Source organism: Neodiprion pinetum, chromosome 7, assembly GCF_021155775.2.
Source record: "Neodiprion pinetum isolate iyNeoPine1 chromosome 7, iyNeoPine1.2, whole genome shotgun sequence".
Lineage (NCBI taxonomy): Eukaryota > Metazoa > Arthropoda > Insecta > Hymenoptera > Diprionidae > Neodiprion > Neodiprion pinetum.
In genome coordinates, this window is record NC_060238.1 from 4183750 (window position 1) to 4206501 (window position 22752).

Here is a 22752-nt window from a genome sequence, read left to right on the forward strand (position 1 = left end):
CGTTAAATTACAAATTGCCATCATCGGTTCTATAACTGCAGAAACTAAAATCAGTTATCGGTAGAAAAAATTATGATTCATACTTACAGTGAGTTGTTTTGCTAATTCTAGATAATAATTAGTTATATATTGTTGTTATTATTATTATTATTATTATTGTTAAAAAATTAACCACGATAAGCTCAATTGGGACGATTTTTCGGAAAAATGTTAACGTTTTCACCACTGTAACTCTTTACACGTTAGGCCTACAAAAAAAAGTGTTGTTTGAAGAAGAAAACGTGGAAAGTTGCCCTTTTTCAAATTTTTACCAGACACTTTTATCGTAGAATCAACCGTTGTGGACTTATTTTGAGAAAATACATTTTTTTGTACCTTTAATACAATATGATGGATCCCCCCCACCCCCCAAAGTCAAAAATTTGGATTTTTTATCGGGCCCTGAAACTGAATAACATAAATCAAAATCATCTCTACCCCACCTTTTGTGGGGCAAAGGCCTTTTTTAGTCCCTATTGACTGGGATGACTCCTACAAAGGCTGTAATTATTATTCCCGAAGACGAGGACTTTATCCACCGAGGATTTGAACGAAAATATACTGAAGAATACTTGATTTATCGAGAATTTGAACGAAAACGTACTAAAAAATACTTTATTCGCCTAGAAATTGAACGAAAATATACTGAAAATACTTTATCAAGCGAGGATTTCAACGAAAGTATGCTGAAAATACTTTATTGACCGAGAATTTGAAAGAAAAAATAGTGAAAAATACTTTATCGAGCGAGGATTTGAAGGAAATTATACCGAAAAATACTATATTCCCTTTCCAATTTCGCGGAAGCAGAGGCGCCGTTTCACCCGCATGAGCGTCTTTCCTCCCTAAGAAAATCCTCGGGGCGGCAAAGGGACTGCGGGTGAATCACCCTGGTGCTCTTGTGTCAGGGAGATAGGGCGGCCAGTAGCACAGAAGCATTTGTCACTGGATCTTCCGCGAGGATGCTCTTCTCCTCAGGACAGATCAGGCCGTTGCCTGGAAGTGATCCTGCCAGGCCGAGAAAAGCTCCGAGTAGTCCTTGGGTCACTCGGGGCGACGATTTCAAGTCCAAGAGGGGTTAACGATTTTCTCTGAGGAATCGTTTTCCCGCAAAATTTGGTGAAATTGTTCGAATGTCCTTTTTAGATCCTTCCCGGGAGTCCCGAGAATTGATTTTAATTCTCCTGCTAGGACGGAATGAATGCTTCTATTCAACGTTTCCGGGGCTACGATATCTCGGAGGTATAAATCAGCGGGTCTTCAACGTGACTACAAAATAATGTGGCAACTAGAACAGAATGAAAATGTTTCTCGAGGGAATATGAAATTCCACATCGGATGCAACCCGGGCATAATAACAAGAGAGCTTAATTAGTTCACAAGATGCAATATTTCAAAGGCTTTCTGCAACGCGGTAAGTCGGATAGAAAAGTAGAGTACTTTTGTTTAACATTAAAAAGTTCCTGGTATGATTTCCAGAGAGAAATTGTTAAATGAAGAAAATATACGTACTGCAATCGCTTTGGAGAATTTATGTCTTGATGAAATTTTCAAACAACTTTCTTCATAATTCCATGCGATTATGATACAACTTTTAGCGGAACAATAGAAAATGAGAAAATATCACCGTAACAACTTTGTATACATATACATTATACATCGTACATTGAACAATAGTTTATTCATCTGACTAAGATTTTTTGCTGGGGGTAAATAATTGGAAATAGGGATATAAAATTCAAAACGAAGCAGCGATTAATCACATTTTCTACGCCGAGTGATTTTTCTTCTTCCGTGTCGAGAAAAAAAATTTCAAACGCGACTTTTCCGAATATCACTAGTCGATAAATATGACTCTTTGCGAATTTGTGGGTGAAACAGTTTTTTTTTTTTACAACTGATCGAAATCACGAATGGTAAAAATTGAGAAAAAAAAAACTGATTTCATCTACCCACAATTTGTACATATTTTTACGTAAAGACGGTAAGCCAGAGATGAAATTTAATAGATTTTGGGTGAAGTTAGAGCTTTCAAACTTTCGAGTAATCGTATAACTTGGACCGAACCGCATCAACGCTTGATTTATGCAAACTCGGCGAAGATGAGCGCACTTTAGTTGAAGTTAGCTCAACATGTTTCGGATGGTAAGTAAATTCGATTGGTACTTTGGGACCGTATCGATCGGTTGTCGTCTCACAGTTATTTCCGTAACAATTAATACCGACAACAATGGCCGTGTGATAAAATTTAATAACCATACAGTACCGTATTGAGTATACATAAAAGTATGAGTAAAAAATTTTTTATCGAAAAATTCGGGAACGCGAAGGATACTCTGGGATTTTTTACTACACTATATATGCTTGATTCGAGATTACTTTGGTGGTTATAATAATAACTGGTCAATTCTCTTAGTAGTCATATTTACTGCTGAAATAACAATACCTGTTGGCTTTTACGGTCAATTAATGGGAACACATTAAAACACTTTAACAAAAGAGAGGGAAAATCCGCCATGAATCAGGCTAGGAAACTGTTAGCGAGCCGTTTACACGTTCAAACCTTGCCAGATACCCGGGCTAAAGGAAATAAATCTAATCAACCACTAATCGTGGTTTTCCTTAACTTGACTTAACGAGATGCCGTAGCCTGACAACATTATTCTCTGGTAATATAGGAGGCTGGATCCTATTAGCAATATGTTTTCAACTGCGAACCGTTCTCCTTTATACACCGAACACCAGCCAGCAACATCGCAACTGGAATTTTAATTATTCGAAACAAGAGAAAACGTTACGTTACTGGTAATGATATCCTGGATGTGCTGTAAAATTTCATACTTTGATAACACAGGTCTGCAATCAAAAAAACTGCACAGGTCTTTTTTTTTATATCGTTTCTTACAGATTTTTAGTCACTGCAACCGGGGAAACTACTCTAAAAATTATATCAAGTAGGGTTTTTTTCTTGAACTCGTGTTCGTAGTTTCATTCAGAGTGAAACTAACGTTCACCTTGAAATGTGGTATCCTGTTATTGATTTTAAAAATCCTATGCAAAAGTGATTTCTTACTTCCGTTTAGTATGTATTAGAGTGAGACTTGAAAATAAATACAAACAGGGAAACAGAAAATGGAAAGCGAAAAGAATGAGCACAGAAAAGAATGTTAAGTACATTTCGTGAAGCGATTGTTTGTTTAATTTTATAAGAAACATCGTTTGGTTCATTGTAATGAAATGGTGGTTTCTTTCATTATTGTTACTTGTTTTTTATGCAAACATCTTGTATTTTGAAAAAATAATTCACGCCATGGAAGGAAATGGAAGTAATTTTTGGATTCAGCACAATGGTGAACATAATATTTACCAAAAACATCCCACGCAGCTGAAGTGACATACTTTTTTCCAGACCTACGTAATTTCTCATCCGTTACAACAAACTCCTCGAGTCAAACTTGAAATTAACACTGAGCCTGATTCCAGCGCACGGAACATATTACACTTCCATCATATCGTAATCTTCAATGTCAATTTATTGAACAAACTAGGCGATATTGGACACCGCGATTAAGCTCAATATAATTGATTGAAATACTGTTACCCTTATCAGATTTAAGCTTTGGCTTAAATTATACCTTGAGCGGTGAACTAAGCTGGGTATAATTCAATTCGGTTGCCGGAAACGTTTCATCCGTGGCAGCGGTGGGATAGAAACAAAGCAATTTTCTTTTGTTTTTAACGACTACTGGATCAATTTCAGTCGATGAAGATAAAACTAGTTTTTCTCGTCACAGATATGAATTCAAGGATATGGGTTTTGTGGTTCGAAAACTTCATAAACACGCACAGAGAGAGGGGAAATACGATGCTCCGAAACAATTCAAGGATGGTGAAGAGAGCGAGGAGAAGAAATGCGGAATCCTTTCATTCAGTCACAGTGCTTTGACCCAGAGCAATAGAAAAATAGATTCCCCGGACTGTCGGACCGCTGTGTCGCGTCCGGTGTATCACGCAGAGTCTCATAAACATGCTGGCAATCCGAAGTTGGCTCGGTCCTGACTCCCAAACCCCGCCGGATTCCTCCGAGAAAACAAGATCAAAAATATCCTACCACCCTTTTACCCCCTGAGGATTCCTCGGTTATCCTCCACTGTTAGCTGCTACTAGCAAAGTGCTGCAGTTTTCGTCGTAGTATCGCTTTGGCAGGGAATTGATTCCGCTCGGGTAAAACCATGCCAAGTGATTCGAAACGGAGGAGAAAAATGTTCGCTGATTTTCCTACCGAGAGAAAATTGAAAACCTAATTTTTCCACGATTTAATCACATCTGTGAATGTTTCAAAATTCTTGTATACCAAGTTGAAATTTGATCAAACATTATCTCGAAATCTCGTTATTACATTTACGTTTTTTCGATTTTGGAAAAATTATATCTAATAAAAAAAAGAAAAAAAAAAAAAAACAAACAAATGCCGGCTTAAGGGAGAGATCAACTTTTTTTTTCTTGGTTAAATTAGTCACGTTTTTTCTTATTTTCTTAGTGAAAAAACTATACAACGGATCAATGCGAAATTTGGCATGTGGATTTATTCATCTCTCATCTATTCGGAAATAGATTAAAAATCATTTTCCATCATCCTTCCAAAAATACGCTTTCCACCCCCCTCGACCTGCGATGATCCCCAGTTGACGCTGTGCATGATTTGAGTCTTCTCATTAATCCTGCAACGAAAACCCAAGAACAATGTAGTTTACACACGTGTAGCTATCGTTTGACGAAAACAAAGCAACACGTTGCATGTGTTTTTGATTTTTTACAAAAAGATCGATCGATTTTTTTTTCTTTTTTTGGATCAATCGATATTTTCAATTCAAAACATCATTGTGAGTAGATAAGAAATAAATAAATCCACATGGCAAAGTTTGCATTCATCCGTTGCGTAATTTCTTCACCAGAAAATAGAGAGACAAAAAAGACAAGCTTAGCGAAAGCAAAAGGAAATCACGTCCTTGATTATTCGCGAAATTCAAAACACGTGTGATATTTTTGGTAGTTCAAGTTTTTAGTACAGATCTGAGATTAAATATTGGAAAAAATGTTTTAAAAAAATTTAGTGAAGTTTAAAAAGCCTTGACTTGAATTTCTGACCAACGGAAATATTCATCTTTTGAATGTTGTACAGTTTTCAACTAGTCATGGGATTCAATCTATGCGGATATTACAAGTCACAGTTTTCCGAACCACAATCCTGGCGGAAAACTCTTGGAGAAATTCTTTTGCAGCTCGTTGTTCAGGGGAGCAAGAAGCATGTCGAGAATCACGTAGGTGGGAAGTGGCATCCTATCCATTCGCCCTACAGATATTTCCGCGCATTCTATAACGTTTGGAATTCCTCTAGGGAGCCAATACTTGGATAGATCGAACGCTCATGGACGTTGTGAGGCAAACTATTTGCGATTCAAAATCGCGGAGTGCAGTGTTTTCACTAGAAAAAGTAGCCCAAGATTTCCGGAAGGAAAGTTTTTGCCCGCTGTCACGAATCGTCGCGGTGCTTTTCGTTTTTATACTTACATTTGAAGAAAAACTGTCCGCAATGCGAATTCAGCGTCACGAAAATAGTCGTGGAAGTTTCAGCTTCTCGAATTCCGATGACTTATTTGGAATCACGAAAGCTCGGCGATGTGTGAATGTTTTTTTTTCAATTCTAATTCAGGTGAAGAAGACACTTGTGATTTTTTTATTTTTTTGTGACAATCTAATTTTATATCGACGATTCACGAATCTGGCTTTCATCACTGGAGGGTGTAGAATTATTTTCAATCATGATTGCACATCGATCCTGTTTTCGAAAATCACTATATAAATCCGGATATCATTTTTTTTTTTTTCTTTTTGTTTCAGTTCCACCGTCGAAGCCGATAATCTACGATGCGAAGAGACGTGACATGAGCAAGCTACTCGAGGCTTACGCGGAGGGCGCTAATCTGACTCTGGTCTGCGAAGTTCACGGAGGTAAGGAAGCGTTTTTTTTTTTCTTTCTTCCCCTCTTATCACGAATTTTCGTCCTTGGAGAATAAATCCCTATCCAAATTAAAAGGGGAGGGGGTGTTACTGCTTGGAAGATCTAAAATCATACCCATTTGTAGGAGTTTTTTTCTTTAAAGAAAATGAAAACATTTGAATATACAAAGAGGCGAAAAAAAGTTTTGAAAATAAGTATGAACTTGGATCCGGAAATTGGATTTAAAAAAAATCCATACCGAGTGAAAGACGATTAGTGGTGTGAAAAAAGGATGTACGAATTGGTGAATTAATTTATAAAACGGCTTGGAGATTATTCCGAGAACCTTGAAGCGAAGGATTTCAGGCATCACAGAGTCACGGAGTATTGCCACTAATTACTCAAGCGGGTAATTATGCCCGAGGCGCCATTAGTGGAAATGCCAGCTGCCGGGATGTGGGAGGTGGCAGAGCGTTTCGATAGATGTTTCGATGCTCCTGGCTCAGAGGGATGAAAATAATCGGGGCAAAGCCAAGGCTGGTATTTTCAAAAGCCATTTATGTGAGAGCTAAGGAATCCGTCACACTCGATCAATTTACTCGTACAATAATTTCATATTTTTAACCTTCGTATTCACGCGTCAGATGCCGTAACTAATAACAAAGAGTGCTCTTATGGTCGCTGTGCGGTGCAGCGAGTGACATTCGTGTCAGTATTTTCCGGAGAGACGGGATGAATGAAAAAGAAGAAAAAGAATTTAAAAAAAATGTTCTCTCGTCGATATTCGAGCAACAGAATAGAAGCAACAAGAATTTTTCGATTATGCCACGTTTTTATTCCTAACCGAAGTCATCCGTCGGGTTGATCGAGGTTTTATCATAAAGGAAATATCATCGAGTCATTCTGTATGGAAATTCATTCGAGTTGGGTTAAATTTTTCGATTACACTTACATTTTTCCTTATAAATGATTCAAGATCGTTGAGAGATTATTCGCTATGCATAGACGTGCACTGATTACAATTACGATGGTCATAAATTGATAACAATGATTACAGGGATTATAGAAAGTTTGCAAAGATTGTAAAGATTGTCAGTTGTTGCGAGAATTACACAGATTACAAACGGTTACAGAGATTTCAAGGATTATAAAAAATTGCAAAGACTACAAACGGTTACAGAGATTGCAAAAAAAAAAAAATAAATGAAAATTACACGCATTGCAAATATTACAAAGATTACTGGGGATTAAAAATATCACATATGATTGTAAAGAGATTACAGAAAAGATAACAAAGAATATATCGAAGATTTGAGCGAATACTGAAGAGTTCAAGGAACACAAAAGATTACAAAGAATACATCAGATTATAGCGTACCTTTGTACAACAGATTATGAAATTAAGTAAACTCTTGAAGATCGTCAAAAGTTATTGTTGATCTTCCACAACAGTTCATAACAATTTTTGAATCTGCAAACTCGATTCAAGTTACGTTGAAGTCATTCATCCGTAGGCACGTAAAGTTATTCAAAGTCGTTCAATATTACCTGACATTTTCAGGACTAATTGAAATTTGTACAGTTTTCCAACGTTTTATAAACGTTTGAAACATTAAAAAATGATTACACCGTTTTGTCAAGTGATTTCCAATGGTTACGCATAATATTTTCATCGGGTGTAAATGTCGATCGATGGAGTAAAAAAAAACAAAGAAAAAAAAAAAAATACACGGAACTAATTGAACAACAAGAAGTCGTTGAAAACTTTTCTCATTTTTCTCTCAAACCTTTTGAAAACGCATTAACTATTCTTCAAGGTTTGGTTCGAGATAATTTTCTGACGTTAATGATTCACGATTGAGTTCATATTGAATTGTCGTGTTAAAAATTCAGCAATTACTCACACGGGAGCGTAATTAAACTTATAAGTTAATTAAACGGACTCATTACGAACGGTATGCACATTTTTTTTTTTTTCTTTGATCATTGTGCGTAGTATTCAAAAAGTTAAAAACCATATGAATATATTATTGTATGGTGTAATAACTGATTATCCGTTTCTAATATTATTCAAAGTGTTTAAGTTTATTTCATATTTTCGTTTTCTTTCATAAATGCAGAGTAACGATTGCGCGATGATGATGATGATGATGATGATGATGATGATGATACTTCAAGTCGAGTTTTTATCCTTCGCGAATGATCGAGTACTTTTTTTTTTTATGAGCGTCAAATATTTTACCACTCTGTTGAATAATCGATCTAACTATTTGAAAAAAAAATTTAAAAAAATAATCGAATCTATGAATTTAGAGAAAAATGCAATTTGAAGTGTTCAATTATATTGTATAATTAAAACGTGTCGAGGGCCAGCGTGTTTTCATTAATTTCGCGTAACTGCGTTAAGCGTTGGTTAAATTATGACTAAAATCGTAACGATTCTTGTCAGGAAAACAAAGCGAAGCTGCGACGACTGACTTCGTTACCTCATGCTGACGAGGTGGGAATTTTCCGTAACGTTACTGAGAATCCTGTGGTAAAGTTTTGCGCGTGTTTCATCGCGGGGTACGTAACGAAGCTTTGCGAATTGCATCGTGGCACGAGCATACATGCATTCATGTGTATAATAAGCGGAGAGGCATGCCAGGCGTCATTTCCACCGGTTGCCTTGCCGCATCATCTGCATTTGCAAATTCGCAAACGCGTTTAAAACTCCGACGTGCATTGTGTTGCCCGGATTGTCAGAGGTTGTATAACAAACCCGAGACAAATTCGTGCACCCATTAGCGTCGTTCAACTTCAGACCTAAGAGACAAAGTCTCGCTTCGGTATCCAAACTCGAACGAGCATTTTGCACTTTACCCAAAACTAACCTGTCGAATCTATGGTCTTGAAAGGACCTGTTTATTGAGAAAAAAATTCTCCCGTTTGGTAAAATTTTTATATCAGTATTAAAAGGTGTCGCTGGACATTTGAAATTTTCCATTTAAACAACGGGCAAGGAATTTTTTTTTCGCTAAAAATGATATAACTGTTGAACCGTTTGAGATAAAAAAAATTTCAAAGCATGTCCTTGTAGGGCATTAAATTCTCTGAAAAAAGACCCGCAATCTGATTTTCTGGAGTCAAAAATTCACACACTTACCGGTCGTGAAAGTCGAAGAAAAGCAGAAATATGCGGTTTTAGGGTTCTACACAATTGTCTATATTATTATAAAGTAAAAAAAATGAAATCAAACATCACTCTTTAAAATGATAAATATGAAGAATTATTTTTTCTCCATGTAAATAAATATTCGTGTGATAAATTGGCAACGCTGATCATCGTACCGAAATAACCAGACAAACAAAAGTATTTGTCACTTAATTTTTCCAGTAATGATTTGCAAAATCTATTAGTAATTTTAGTAATTTTTTTTTGTGCATTTGAGCATGTAATTCTAGTTGATTGCCCTGGACATGATTGGAGTCTGATTAACTGTTCCCTTTTTCTGAATTTCAATTTCATTCATGCCGATGCAAGTATTCTTCAGCAATTTTCAATCGTTTTTATTCCCATTCTTCTACGGATTATAATTTAGAAAATTTCATTGTAAAATGAGAATTTTGCTTCTCTATTATTGATCTACGACACCGAAAAACTTTATCATATATTATTATACTCCGTAGGTCGAGAAGCCTTTCTTGCATTCTTCCGGTCAACCTTCCACCACCCCCGAATGCAAATTAGCGTCAGACTCGAGGGTGCGATCACCCTTCAAGTCCGGTTTCGACCGATATGTTAAGAGTCCCGTGAAATCCCGAGGGTGCTATGAAAGTCTCTCCTAATCTCATTTCATCTCATCAAGTTTCATTAAGTACCCGGGTCAGCCATCGTGTATATGTAAAATCGCACGAAATACTCTGAAATTTGTTGCTCCGAAAATTGTTACGGAGCCGTGTAAAATCGGCGAGCTAAAGGAGTCACTGTGAACGATGTTATTCTTGAAAACATGCGAATGAAATTACCATCAGCTTGTATGAATTTTCCGAACGACTGGTGAAAACAGACGAAATTTTGTTGAATATCTTGTGAAATACCACAGAACTTTAAAGCAAGATTGTGACAATTTTACAGCATCAATCAAATCTTTATTGGACTTGTAAAGTTTGTCGATGTCTAAGCAAAACTCGTTGATTACCTTTTTTGAATAATCCTAAAATCTTGCGAAATCCTTGTAAAAATTATTCGAAAAAAATTGGACATTTGAATAAAATTTCATTGAGTTTAGGATATTCTTGAGATTCGTTGAATGCCAGGAAATTTGAAGCATGAGATATTATGCGGCATTCCTATCCTATATACGAGAATAAGAGAAGAACAAGAGTGCTAAAATATTTTACAGATGAATAACTTATGTAGAGATGAAACTTTAAACTAAAATGTAAGTCCAGGAAAGAAAAGGTCATAAAACACATGTCAATTAAACTTTTCCGAAATTACTGTCCAACTACCTTAACGAAGTAATAATAAATTGTGCTATCATAAAGTCGGAGATTATTTCCGCGGTCTCATATTTCCCGCAAATGCGAGAGAAAAATGCTGCTCTTTTCCCGCATAAGAGAAAAAAAAGTTACAAGGGAATAATGTGCGGTTTTCGTCCCGCTTTTCACACTTCGCGAAATCTTTAGTTTCTGTTACCGCTCAGTCCTTGATTATTTTCATTTTTTACCACAATCGAAAAATATAGTTCCAGGTAGAAAATGAAAATTAGTTTTCCAGCTGTTACCGGAAAGTCTAGTATCCGTTACTATTCTTTCTCATTACGATCACTGTTGCTATATTTTCTCGCAAGCGCAAAATGGTTACGCGTACCTCGTTTTTCGCAAATCCAACAATATTCAAACAGTTTCTTCAACGATACCTTCCGTACCGAATTTTTCTAGTTACTGTAACAGATGAAATTTTTCTCAGTGCAGGTAAAAGAAAGTAAAATTTTTGGTCGACTCGGGGGTAAAAGCAACAAGTTTCGACACTGATGATGTTGAAATTTCAACGACACCTCAAACTGGCTGCAGCTCAGATTCGGATAGATGGGATCCATGCGAATGGATAGGTCCTCATTTTGAGGTGATAATTAACGAGGGGGCGGGAAAGCAGACGGTTACCGCGTTCCGGGCTGCCGTCGAAACTGACGAATCCCTGCTGTTCATACAGGACCGAAAGCTGCGCTAACGTAACGCGATGCAGCTGCAGCAGCAAACTCTACCTTGTCGTTCATCCTAATTACACTCGGAATACTCTGGCTGTTTTAATGAGCAACGTTCACGCGATAATGTTTACCTACGCTCGAAAGTGAATCACCCGCATCTCAGATTCTGCTGGTAGTTTAAGGGCTAACGCAACTCTAACGGCCGAAAAAAAGGGCCCAAAGATGACGATTTGTTTTAAGAGTATGGAAAAAGGAATAGGATTTATTTTCAGACGGTTTGTTCAACGCGTATTGAAGTACGAGGAAAAGAAAAATTTATTGCCATTTTGTTGCAAAATTTCAGCGACAGAGCCAATCTTTGAAATCGCTTTATTTTTAAACGGATTTCTCGTAAGGTATAAAATCTGGCACGAAAAAGTAAAAAATTTTATAAATTACATACTGTTGCCTGTGGAACTACGTAGGGATTTTTTTTTTTTTTTTTTTATTTCATAAAATTTTATAGAAATGTCGAATGTTTGAAAAATTGAATCTATTTTTGACCAAAAAATAAACATTAAATAGAAAAGCTTTTTATTATAGAACCAGCAGGATATTTTTTTTTTTTTTGTTTTACCCCCTAAAATATTGTTTAAGCCAAAAGTAAAAAAATATCAAATTTTCCAAAATTCTAAAGTAGCGTTACCCCTCAATTGACACTGAGATTGTTTCATTTTCTTATGATGTTTTTTGAATCGAGCTTTTCTCACGGATCAGTACAGAATTTTCTGCCTCGTTTTATCTTACTGTCCAGCAAATACGTCAACGTATCTCATTTCGCGAAAAATCAACTCTCCACATCCTGTCGTCTATTATACCATCTATCTGCCTTCGGATGAATCGATGTCGGGAATTCGTCGAAGAGTCGAAGATATTGCCGGAGATCAAAGCGAACAGCTGAAGAGCAGGCATTACTCAACGAAGGAGGAGATCGCATCGTGGAAGGATTTTAAGAGATTGAATTCGATGATCCATTTCCTCTTGTTATAAAGCTTGAAATTCCACATCTTTGGCTTTGAAGTCCCTTTTCCCGGTATCTCGTATATTACCATACCAATGTCGTATCCAGACGATGAAATATCAAATTCGAACAGTTTGTATCCTTCGTCTCTTCGGTTTTGGAAATAAAATCCTTTGCGAAATGATAAAAAAAAAGAAATAAACGAAGTAAAACTCGAGTATAAATTTCATCGCTGAAATATGCTTCCGGAATTTCCCGAGTTCTCATACGACTCGGTATGCGGTGGTCCAAGTCGGTGGAAACTGATTCTCTCATTCCGTACGCGATTAATGGACTCGTTGGTTCGTGCGCTCAGCGGCAGGACGAGACAATCAGAGAGCATTCCTGCAGGATGCTTGAATTCGAGGTGATCACCAGACCGTGGTAATGCACCGGAGACAGAATATATAATTTGCCGGAAGATAACGCTCGACGCTTCGTCCACTCATTTTCCCATGCAAGGTATCCATGGGCGGTTCAACCTATTATGCCACGATCAACTCATCCCGCCTGCATCCTACGGACGAACCGCATAATGCGGAACCATACCCGAATGTTGTACGAAAATCCGAACGGCATTACACTGAGAAACGTTTCATTTGTCGTGGTAACTAGGAAAATTGAGTAAAACAGGTATCGTTGAAAAAACTGTTTGAACATTGTTGAAATTACGAAAAATGAGGTACGCGTAACCATTTTGCGCTATCGTCGATCCTTTTTTTGGTTATTGCAACGCAAAATCAGTTTGGGAGGTTTAATCTACTTTTTTAGTTAAACAAGGCTACAACGTCAATTTGTTCTTGCGCGAGCATTAAATTTTCGCAACAGTAGCAAGAAAATACAGCAACGGTGATCGTAATGAGAAAGAATAGTAACGGATACTGGAGTTTCTGGTAACAGCTAGAAAACTAATTTTCATTTTCTAACTAGAATGTTATTTTTCGATTTTGGTAAAAAATGAAAATAGTCAAGGACTGAGCGGTAACCGGAAATAAAAATTTCTCTCAGTGTACGGACGGATGAACAATTTAATAAATCCACGGCAAGACGTTGCGTGAATTCTTGCGTTGAGACGTTACCTCGGAGGGTGAAAACCCTGCACCTTGCATTCAATGTGTAACGAATCACTTCGTAGTTAATTCATTTCATCGAAACTCATCGAATTCACGTTAGGTAGAACAGTTCCCTTTCAGGAACCCACCGTAAGGGTAAAGGGATCCTTTCAGGTGACGATTTTATTCAAGTGGCAACTGTTGGCACGTCAAGGTTTTCAACATGAAATATAGTCCATTCCTGTCGCTAGGTCAGAGTTCTCTGAATACTCGTGGTCTGCGAGTAGCTAGCAGATGTAACCACTTGGCAGTTGGTCTTTGGAGGATGATATTCGTTCTTTGTCCTGGTTAGGAGAAAAAAGTAGTCTGACGAATGATATATATGCTGTGAAAATACTGAACATTACGGGTCGGGATGTCATTTTTAGAAGAGTATTTTTCTTCCACCAGCTCGATGTTGTCGGAAAATGGAAATTCGTAACCACATGCATGGTTGGGGTTGTGTTTGTTCCATTACTGCGTTTTTATAACGAGCATAAATTACATGTACGTACGATGCACCAAGAATTCTGACTCTTGATACATGTACCTGCCCTCGTTGTTATCTCCTAACGAAGAGATGAGCTCAAAATATTACGATGCCAGTTTGTTCAGTAATTTTCAATTCCTAACGCCAATTAATATTCAACGATACTTTCTACTCAACGGGATTGAGTTAAGCATAAAACATCGAGTCTCTTTTAATTTTCTGCGAGTGTACTTTGGCCTGGGAATGATTGAATCATGAGTGTGGGTATATTTTTTGTTGCAGGAAGACCGCGACCAAGCGTTGCGTGGTATCTCGAATCAAAAATGATAGACGCTTCGTACGAAGTGCGAGAAAGCCATGGGTCGAAAGGTGAGAGTTCGACCTTGACCACCAATCGCGTGACCCTTGAACGACTTACGAGGAGGCATCACCACGCCAGATTGGCCTGCAGAGCGACTAACACAGCTCTGGCAAGTCCACCGACAACTACGGTCATCATTGAGCTGAACAGTGAGTATAAGCAATCATCTTACTCGATGAATGGAACGCTAAGGAAATCAGTGTCCAAAGGGTGACTTGAATTCAATGTTCAGGATGCGTGTGTTTGATATGACAAATACGAAGACTTGTTTTCGAAGGTGACTTTTTTCCCGAGGAGATATTCAGTTGTTGGAGCTGCAAACCATTTTGGAATCCAGCCACTTTAACATCGCTCGAAATCACTTGCGTCGGTTAAAATCACTCCACGTTAAATAACTTGAAATCGCATAAAATCGCATGAAAACCGTTGAATTTATTTGAAATCGGTTGAAATCGTTTCAATCATTGCAATCGCTTGTCACCCGATCTATGCGTGAATACCTCGTCGCTTTATCCGTTGGTCTGGGTCGACTTGACTGGCAAATTTCGCGAAAACGTTCCCCGAACTGAAAACTAGACTGCTGTTCGGATTTCTTTATACTTCGTTGACGTTTCTCGACGACGACGACGTTTAATCCTCGATTAAATACAACTTTGCGGATGAATAATAATAATCGCAAATGCGCGTCTCTCGACGCTGCAGGTCTGGAGGGTAACAGAAGTATTGAGTGAACCTTACCACGCGAGGTTAACGGACTCTCGCAATAATCTCTTCGTTCCGTACGTCTCATGGTTAACCAGTAGGTGTATAAGTGCACGGAATTGAAATTCTTGGCATTAACTTGGAGGAAGAAAAATAATGTTGGAAGGAAATTCTGCGAATGGATGTATACGGCATGAAAATTCGATTAAAGACCGTTTCATGCAATTTCAACTCCTGTTCGTGAAGGTCTCACCATGAATATCCACGGTGTAGAGGTTATGCTCGAAGTCGTCTTTCCTTCGGTTACAGAAAAAATGTCTTTATTAATCGGATACGATATTTTTCATATCCCAAGTTTCCATGCTGCTGCTTTTTTCCTTATCTAGTAGTTTTACTACTCTTAGTACCACGAATTAACCATCCTTCAATTAATTTGACCTACCATTGGGTACAAAGAATAGTCGAATCACATTTCTCGGTTCTTCTTTTACTCCGGATTTAAATTTCCCCAGTCGTACCAATTTCGTGATCTGTACTTTTAGTGATTGTACGATATAGACGTATAATGAGAAGCTTTTCTGTGTTCACTGTTAACGGCCAACTATTCTCAGGGATTCAATTATGTAATTTCACATTTTCCACCCTACAAACATTCTGACTGGTTGATTAAACTTTGCAAACTGATCAGAAGGCCCGGATGATGGAAAATGTGAAAAATGAAATTACGTAACGTCATCCATGGTCATATTTTCGACATCCAATTGGATCATTTTCCTCATCAAAACTGGACACGTGGTGTATAATGGTGGTCGATCCAACTGATTTGGTATTAGTTTCGGAACTTTGCGTGTATTAAATTTCAACGTCGCTGTCAGTTTGAGGATAGACTGTACATCGATGGTACAGTCGATACAGAGAAGAGGGTTAATGAAAGCCTAGATTGACATGATTGAACCCCCATCCAAATCAATTGCGCGTTCCGAGGTAAAGGGCCGAGGGACTAATTCCTCCTGGTAGACAATCGGCGGAAGGAGAGAAAGCTACTTTATACCCATAGATCGTAGAATTCTATTATATTAGTTAACGTTTATACGTACTCAGGAGGGGGCGAAGGAGGAGGGGGAGGGGGGAGGTTTAATTCGATATCGTTGGTAGTCCAGAACAGTTCGGACGATTCTCTGTAATTCCGTGAACGCCGTGACTCATTATCGGCGAAATTTGGGAAAATTATCGAATCGAAGGACCGAACAAAGCTCCGCAAATTCGGCTCTTCTGTCCCGTGAAATGGGATTAGAAGCAACTTCTCTCCGTTGAATTTCAACGCTCTCTGCCGGAGGATGGTATCGTTACATGGGGCTGTTTGAAATTTTGGCGAAAAAATATCGGCTGCGCGTATCATCGGATCCGTTAAAATTTCATTACACGTCATATTAATTCATAATTAATGACGTGTGAGGATATTCGAAGCTTTTTATCGAGTATCGGTGTTTGCGTAAAAATTAGTTTTGTATGGCTTCAACGACGCGTGACGCGTCGTTCACCCTCGAGGGTGAAGGAAAACCGACTCGCTGTACAACTTTCTAGAATCTCGAGTCGGAGGGGTGCATGGCGTAACGAAGTCTTAATTAAAACTTGGAACTATTAATTGCTCCGGCACTCGTTCCGAATAGAAGATCAAGTAATTAGTCGAGGTTACCTGAAATCCCGTTGTATCGCGGAACTACGTCGTGAATCCCACGTCACTGTCAACTCCCTCTTTACGTATTATACGACGTCTTGATGATACTCGGAAATTATATCGGATTTCAAGGTGCAAATTTCTCGAATTTAAGGGGTAACTCCACGATGAGAGAAATTTTTAGTTCCGGTTACCGCTCGGTCCTTGACTGTTTTCATTTTTTACCACAATCGAGAAATATAGTTCCAGGTACAAAATGAAAATTAGTTTTCTAGCTGTTACCGGAAAGTCTGGTATCCGTTACTATTCTTTCCCATTACGATCACTGTTGCTATATTTTCTTGCCACCGTTGCGAAAATTTAATGCTCGTGCAAGAATAAATTGACGTTAAAGCCTTGTTTAACTAAAAAAGTAGAGTAAACCTCGCAAACTGATTTTGCGTTGCAATAACCAAAAAAGGATCGACGATAACGCAAAATGTTTACGCGTACCTCGTTTTTCGTAATTCCAACAATATTCAAACAGTTTTTTTAACGATACCTGCTTTACTCAGTTTTTCTAGTTACTGTAACGAATGAAATTTTTCTCATCGCACTCGAACGGCCGAAAAAAAGGCCTAACTTTGACGATTTATTTTAGTAGTATCGAAAAAGGGACAGAATTTGTTTTCAGAGGGCTTATTTAACACGTATTGAAGCATGAGAAAAAAAATTATTTTATTATCATTTTCATACAAAATGGCGGTGTCGAACCGCCTTTTTTTAAAACTCTTACATGGGCGAACGGATTTCTCGTAAAATATAAAACTTGGAACAGAAAACGAAAAAAATTTATACTCTATATATCAAATTTCGTAGAAATTGTGCGCTTTTGAAAAAGTGCATTTATTTCTGACCAATAAATAAGCGGTAAATTGTCGATAAAAGAAAGAGATTGCATTAAATTAAAAAAAAAAGACTACGCACTTCCATAAAGAATGTAATTGTGAAGTTACTGTCAAAATTTCAAATCGATCCACGCAACGGTGTTCGAGTAACTTGTCCTTCCAGTTTGAAAAAAGTGATTTAGAAAAATATGCGTTCCAGTCTCACGAGGCAATATTGAGAATTCTTTTGGCTATGTCTAGGTAAAAAACTGCGTTGTTCTTTTGTCTGTCAGGTAACGTTTTCCGCTGATCCGATTTTCGCGTGTACGAGTATCTGTTTCGAGGTTTTTACTTTCGTCGTTTTTCTTTCCTTCTTACCGGTTTTTTTTTTTTTTTTTTGTTTTATTTCTTCATATTTCACCCCGCAAAACAAACCAATTGTAACAGTTTTCCACGCGTACGCGAGCCATGTATTACCAGTGAACGAAATTCTTTCCCTCTATGAAATGAATTTCGAGATAACTTCAACGGTGCCGGATTTCAACGAACGATCCTCGCCGAGTGTCAAAATAATGAAATAATTTTCAATATACGAGAGCAAAACCGGGCGAATGGATGGCGCGAAAATTTGTTTGCAACGTAAAAAACAAAAGGAAAAAGAAAGAAAAATACCGAACTGCAGTCGCGTTGAACCCATTGCTTTGCACCTCGAGAGGGAATCCACGCTTCGGTATTAAATTGGTACATTTTTAGCCGGCTATTGAGCCTCGCAACGAAACGACGACGAGGTGAAGCTATTAACCTGCTGAAAAAACAACTAAACAATCTGTGTATACAGGTATATACGTACAGCGGTAATGTTTTGAGAGAAAATTAAAAATCGTGTGCAAAATTCACTGCGGCTTGTTGTCGAGCGTGTTAATAAATTTTTCTGCAAAACTCCTGAAAGCAGCAGGTGCAACCTGCATTTCTGCACACACACTCTCTCTCTCTCTTTCTCTCTCTCTCTTCCGAACGAGTTAATCGATCATTCTTCACCTTTCTCTCTTCCATCTCATTCACAATGGGAAAAACAACTCTGCGGAAATTTATCCAGCTTCTAAAATTTCCACCAACCTTGTCGGATGAAGTATACGGCGAAGGTATTAAATTTTCGTACAAATATTTGCACACTTTTTGTGCGGCAACGTTTTTTTTATTTCACTTTATTTATTTATTTTTCTTCTTTCTTTCTTATTCTTGCCTTCTGTTTTTTCCTTAGCAATTAATAGCTGTTCGCTTATTATCCAGTTTTGAGAAATAACCGATCAGTTGAATTGAAACGGTAGAAATAAATTGAAATGATCAAAAATTATTTTCGAAAATTGAACGATTTATATTATTCAATTAAATATTGAACGTATTTTAATCGAACGTTTGATCACGCCGACGCAATCAAAAGTCATGATTATGACGAAATCCTTGCGAATACGATAAATTGTCGTATATTCCTAAGACGTTTCGACTGAATCGTGCAAAAAAAAAAAAAAAAAACAATCATGCAGTGCAGCGGTGTTTAGATATTTTTGAAAAAAAAAACGGTTCAGAAAAGTCGATTTTTATCGTAAACATTAATTAACACCAATCGATGTTGAACGATTCTAATTGTAACCTAAGTCGACTTGGGTGAAATTTTTAATTAGTTGCGATGCGATTTGAAAATTATCGAACAGTTGTTTGTTCAATATTATTAACGAAATAATTCTACACTCATTTTGCGAATGAACATTTTCAGTTCTGATATACGGCATGAGAAAACTATCTGTTAAGTATGAAACTGAGATATTGTTCTTGGGGATAGTTGTTTCTTGATGGTTATTAACCTTCGGGAACTTGAAATAGACAGACGGCCAGCTCCGATGTAACAGGAAAGTTTACGAGTTTCGTAATGGACCTGCACAACCGCACACGCCGTCCGAGTTCCAACCACTTTATCAAACTTTATTCACACTATATTTCTCTGCTTAATCTTCGGCTGCTCCTGGTTGCAAATTAAAAAACAATCGAAAACCACACGGGGTGTAGATTTTCTGTGTGGAAAAATGAAAACGAAACAGACGAATCAAACATTTGCTCAAAATTATTACACAAAGAAACTGAATAACACTTTGGCAAAAGTTTGTTAACTGATGATGTATTTAGCTGCACTGATTTTTCTTTTTTTTTTTATTTTTTACCATTATTATTGTGTTCGATGAGAGGACTTTCTTTTTTGATAACTCGTCTCTGATTTTTGGGTGATTTATTTCGACCGTCAATTTTGACCGCTGAATGGAAATGCGGAGTGATTCGAAATATGACTTCCGCCTTTATTAAATCCAGAAAATACCGCTTGGAATACGCATATTATACATGTATGAGTTACGTGTGTTTGTAATCTACAAGTTCGAACCCCTCCTGCTTTTATAGACGTGACATATTGCTGATTTACAATGCGAGGGCTCTTCATTCCGTTCCGGATGTTAACCATTCGTCAAATTTTTTGTTTCAAACGCGAAATTGGGTAATTTAACCGACAGTGATTTATTTATCTGTTGAACGAAAATAATACGGGTACGTGACGAATTTTGAAAAAGGAATCGAATACCTGGAATATGGCGAATTGGGTCGGTGAATTAAATTTGTTCGATCCTACACGCCTGGAAGTAATTAAACCTGTAATCATTTCGTTTCAAAATTGCAAAGCGAATCATTTTAGAACAAAGGTATTTAACCTCTAAAATGGATTTCTGAGCACCGATTTCCCCAAATTCTCAACCTTGAAACTTTGAGATTCTGTATCTTTAATTTTTTCCCATACTTATTCAAATTTCATCATTCTTCAAAATAACGCCGACTTTCTTGCATTCGAATAGAGAAACTTTTTATAAATTATTTTGACAAGTAACAAAAATGTTGATTGAAATGACTCGATTTTCCACCTCGCCAAAAAATTATTATATGAGTCGAGCGGATCCCGAAAGTATTAAAAATATATTTATTTACTTCTTTATCCACCCTGAGAAAATTTTGTGCACTTTTGACATTAATAAATATGAACATCCTGGCCGGATGATAAATTCCGGAAGCTGCTCGCCTACTCTGGGAGAATTTTCACTTCCGTCATTGACTTTTTTGGTTGTGTCGAAAAGCGCGCATTGGACGATAGAAGATTGCCAAAATAAATATTTTTCATTCGATGAATACGAACAGAAAATTTATCGACCTTTCGCAATCGTGCGAATTATAATTATTCTTTTCATCTACAATTTTTCAATTTTCTCTCGATATCCTCGAAGCACTTCGCGCACCGTTCTTCTTTGTTCCTGTCCTCGTTTGTCTCTGAGAAACTCGGACGCTTCATCGAGTGTCTCGATAAAGAGGAAAAGGCACTCCGAAGTCCTTTAATCCCGATGATCCAAACCGTAACAAAGTTCCAAAGAGCACTCTTGTCCTCGGATTGCTGCAGAAAATTCCGAGGACAAGAGGTAAGAGGTCTTTACTCGAAGACCGGAGGTCAACAACCCTTAAGGTTCGCCACACCGTCGATAAAGAAGATATCCGAGAAACGCCAGTGAAGAAAAATATAAATAAATTCAATTATTAACTATTACGTCAACACTGCGAGAAATTTTTATTTCCGACCTTTATATTGAAATCGTTCTATAATCGTTTCAACTAATATTCGTTTATACCTGTATTTCATTCTTGTTTTTTTTTTTTTTTTTTTTCGCTTTCTCGCCGCTCTCATAATAAAATCTTTTCCGATAGTTTAAAATATTTGATCAATTCAATCACTTAAACTGTACTTGACTTGGCTTCTTCGTGGAAAAAAATATATATACATGTTCACGTCTGGCAGATTCATTTCTTTTCTTCTTACTTTTTTTTTTTTTTTTGTTTTATGTTTTTTTTTCATCTTCTTTTTCTGTTCCGGTAGCTAAACGACGACCAAACGAGGTTTTCCAATTTGGTAGAGAAACGCCGAGTTCGAGGGTTAATTAGATTGGAAATAATGATAATAATCTCTCTAACAGCGGTATATAGAATATTCCGGGAGTGAAATATTTCCTATAACCCGGGAACCCCATTTAGTTCTGCGTCAGTAATTGATAATTTGACCTTGAAACTCGGCGAGGCGTTAGTTAGTAAAATTTTCACGGTCAGCGGGTTGGCCAAATATTTAACGCGAATGTACTTTTTACGAAATACGAAATTCTCAACCACTCTCTTCGACGAACGTTTATTAATAATGCATGGAGTTTGTATCAAAGGTTAGGAGATAAGGAAAAGACCGTTGGAAAAACCTCGAGATATTTTTATCACGCTGTCGAAACAATTCATATACTCGACTAGTAATATACGTGCAACAGAAATAAAGCTGAGAAAATACGAACGACGAAAGTTAAGATGACAAAAATTTGAAAGACGATTTTATAATTATTAAATCGTTAAAAAATTTCATAGATAAGCAAGTTTCATAAAAAATAGTAACAAGTATTTTATGCTCCAGTAATCTACAGTGAAAGAATGTGTAGAATTTTGCACGTTGTCAAAGAGCAGACGAGATGAAATTTATAGACGAAACGGTCCTGAATTTATAGTATACGAGTATATGTATGTATATGTATATGTATGTATAAAAAAGTTTCTTTCGTTCGGCAAATTAATTCGAAACACTCGGAGTAAATAAGTTTAAATGAAATCATGTTCTTTCTTCTTCCTCGTGCCCACGAATGCGAAGGGCTCGCGGAGTTCGCCATCTGGTAGCTGGCTAAAACTTTTCCCAAGTTATTTTTATTTTTTTTTACGTTTTGACTGGTTTTTTTTTTCTCAGAAGACCGGAGAGTAAAGAAATAAACGAAACCTATCTGACGGTGGAGAAAAAACAACAAATAAAGATACAACAAGAGTTTACGGGGAAACATTCTATCCACATATTTTACGTTACATGTATCTATAAATAATGATAAACATGTTTGCGGTTTGTTAATCAGCTTTTTGTACGATTGTGCGAATTGGCAATAATTCATTAATAATTCGCGACGTTTGATAATAAACAAAGTGAGATAAATCGAAGATTGTATTTAGAGATATAATTGAACATATTTTCCAAGCATCGTTAATTTCGGAACTTAGGAAGCGTTTTCCAGCAAACATGGCGGCTGATGAAAATTGTCAGACGTTTCTTAAGCCGGTTAAAGTTGATTGTTTGAAACTTTGGGCCGAGATTTTATCATGTTAAAAAATTACGACGAAATACGTTGAATTTGAA

The 22752-nt window shown here is 37.1% G+C and overlaps 1 protein-coding gene across 3 annotated transcripts in view; it reads left to right on the forward strand.

The window, feature by feature from the left end:
- Nucleotides 1–22752, forward strand: part of LOC124222675 (nephrin) — a 166473-nt gene that overhangs the window by 78447 nt on the left and 65274 nt on the right. For all 3 annotated transcript variants that reach the window (XM_046633905.2, XM_046633902.2, XM_046633901.2), the window contains exons 4-5: nt 5941–6051; nt 14135–14362. In XM_046633905.2, the coding sequence (XP_046489861.1) occupies nt 5941–6051; nt 14135–14362 (339 nt within the window). The remainder of the gene's footprint in view (nt 1–5940; nt 6052–14134; nt 14363–22752) is intronic.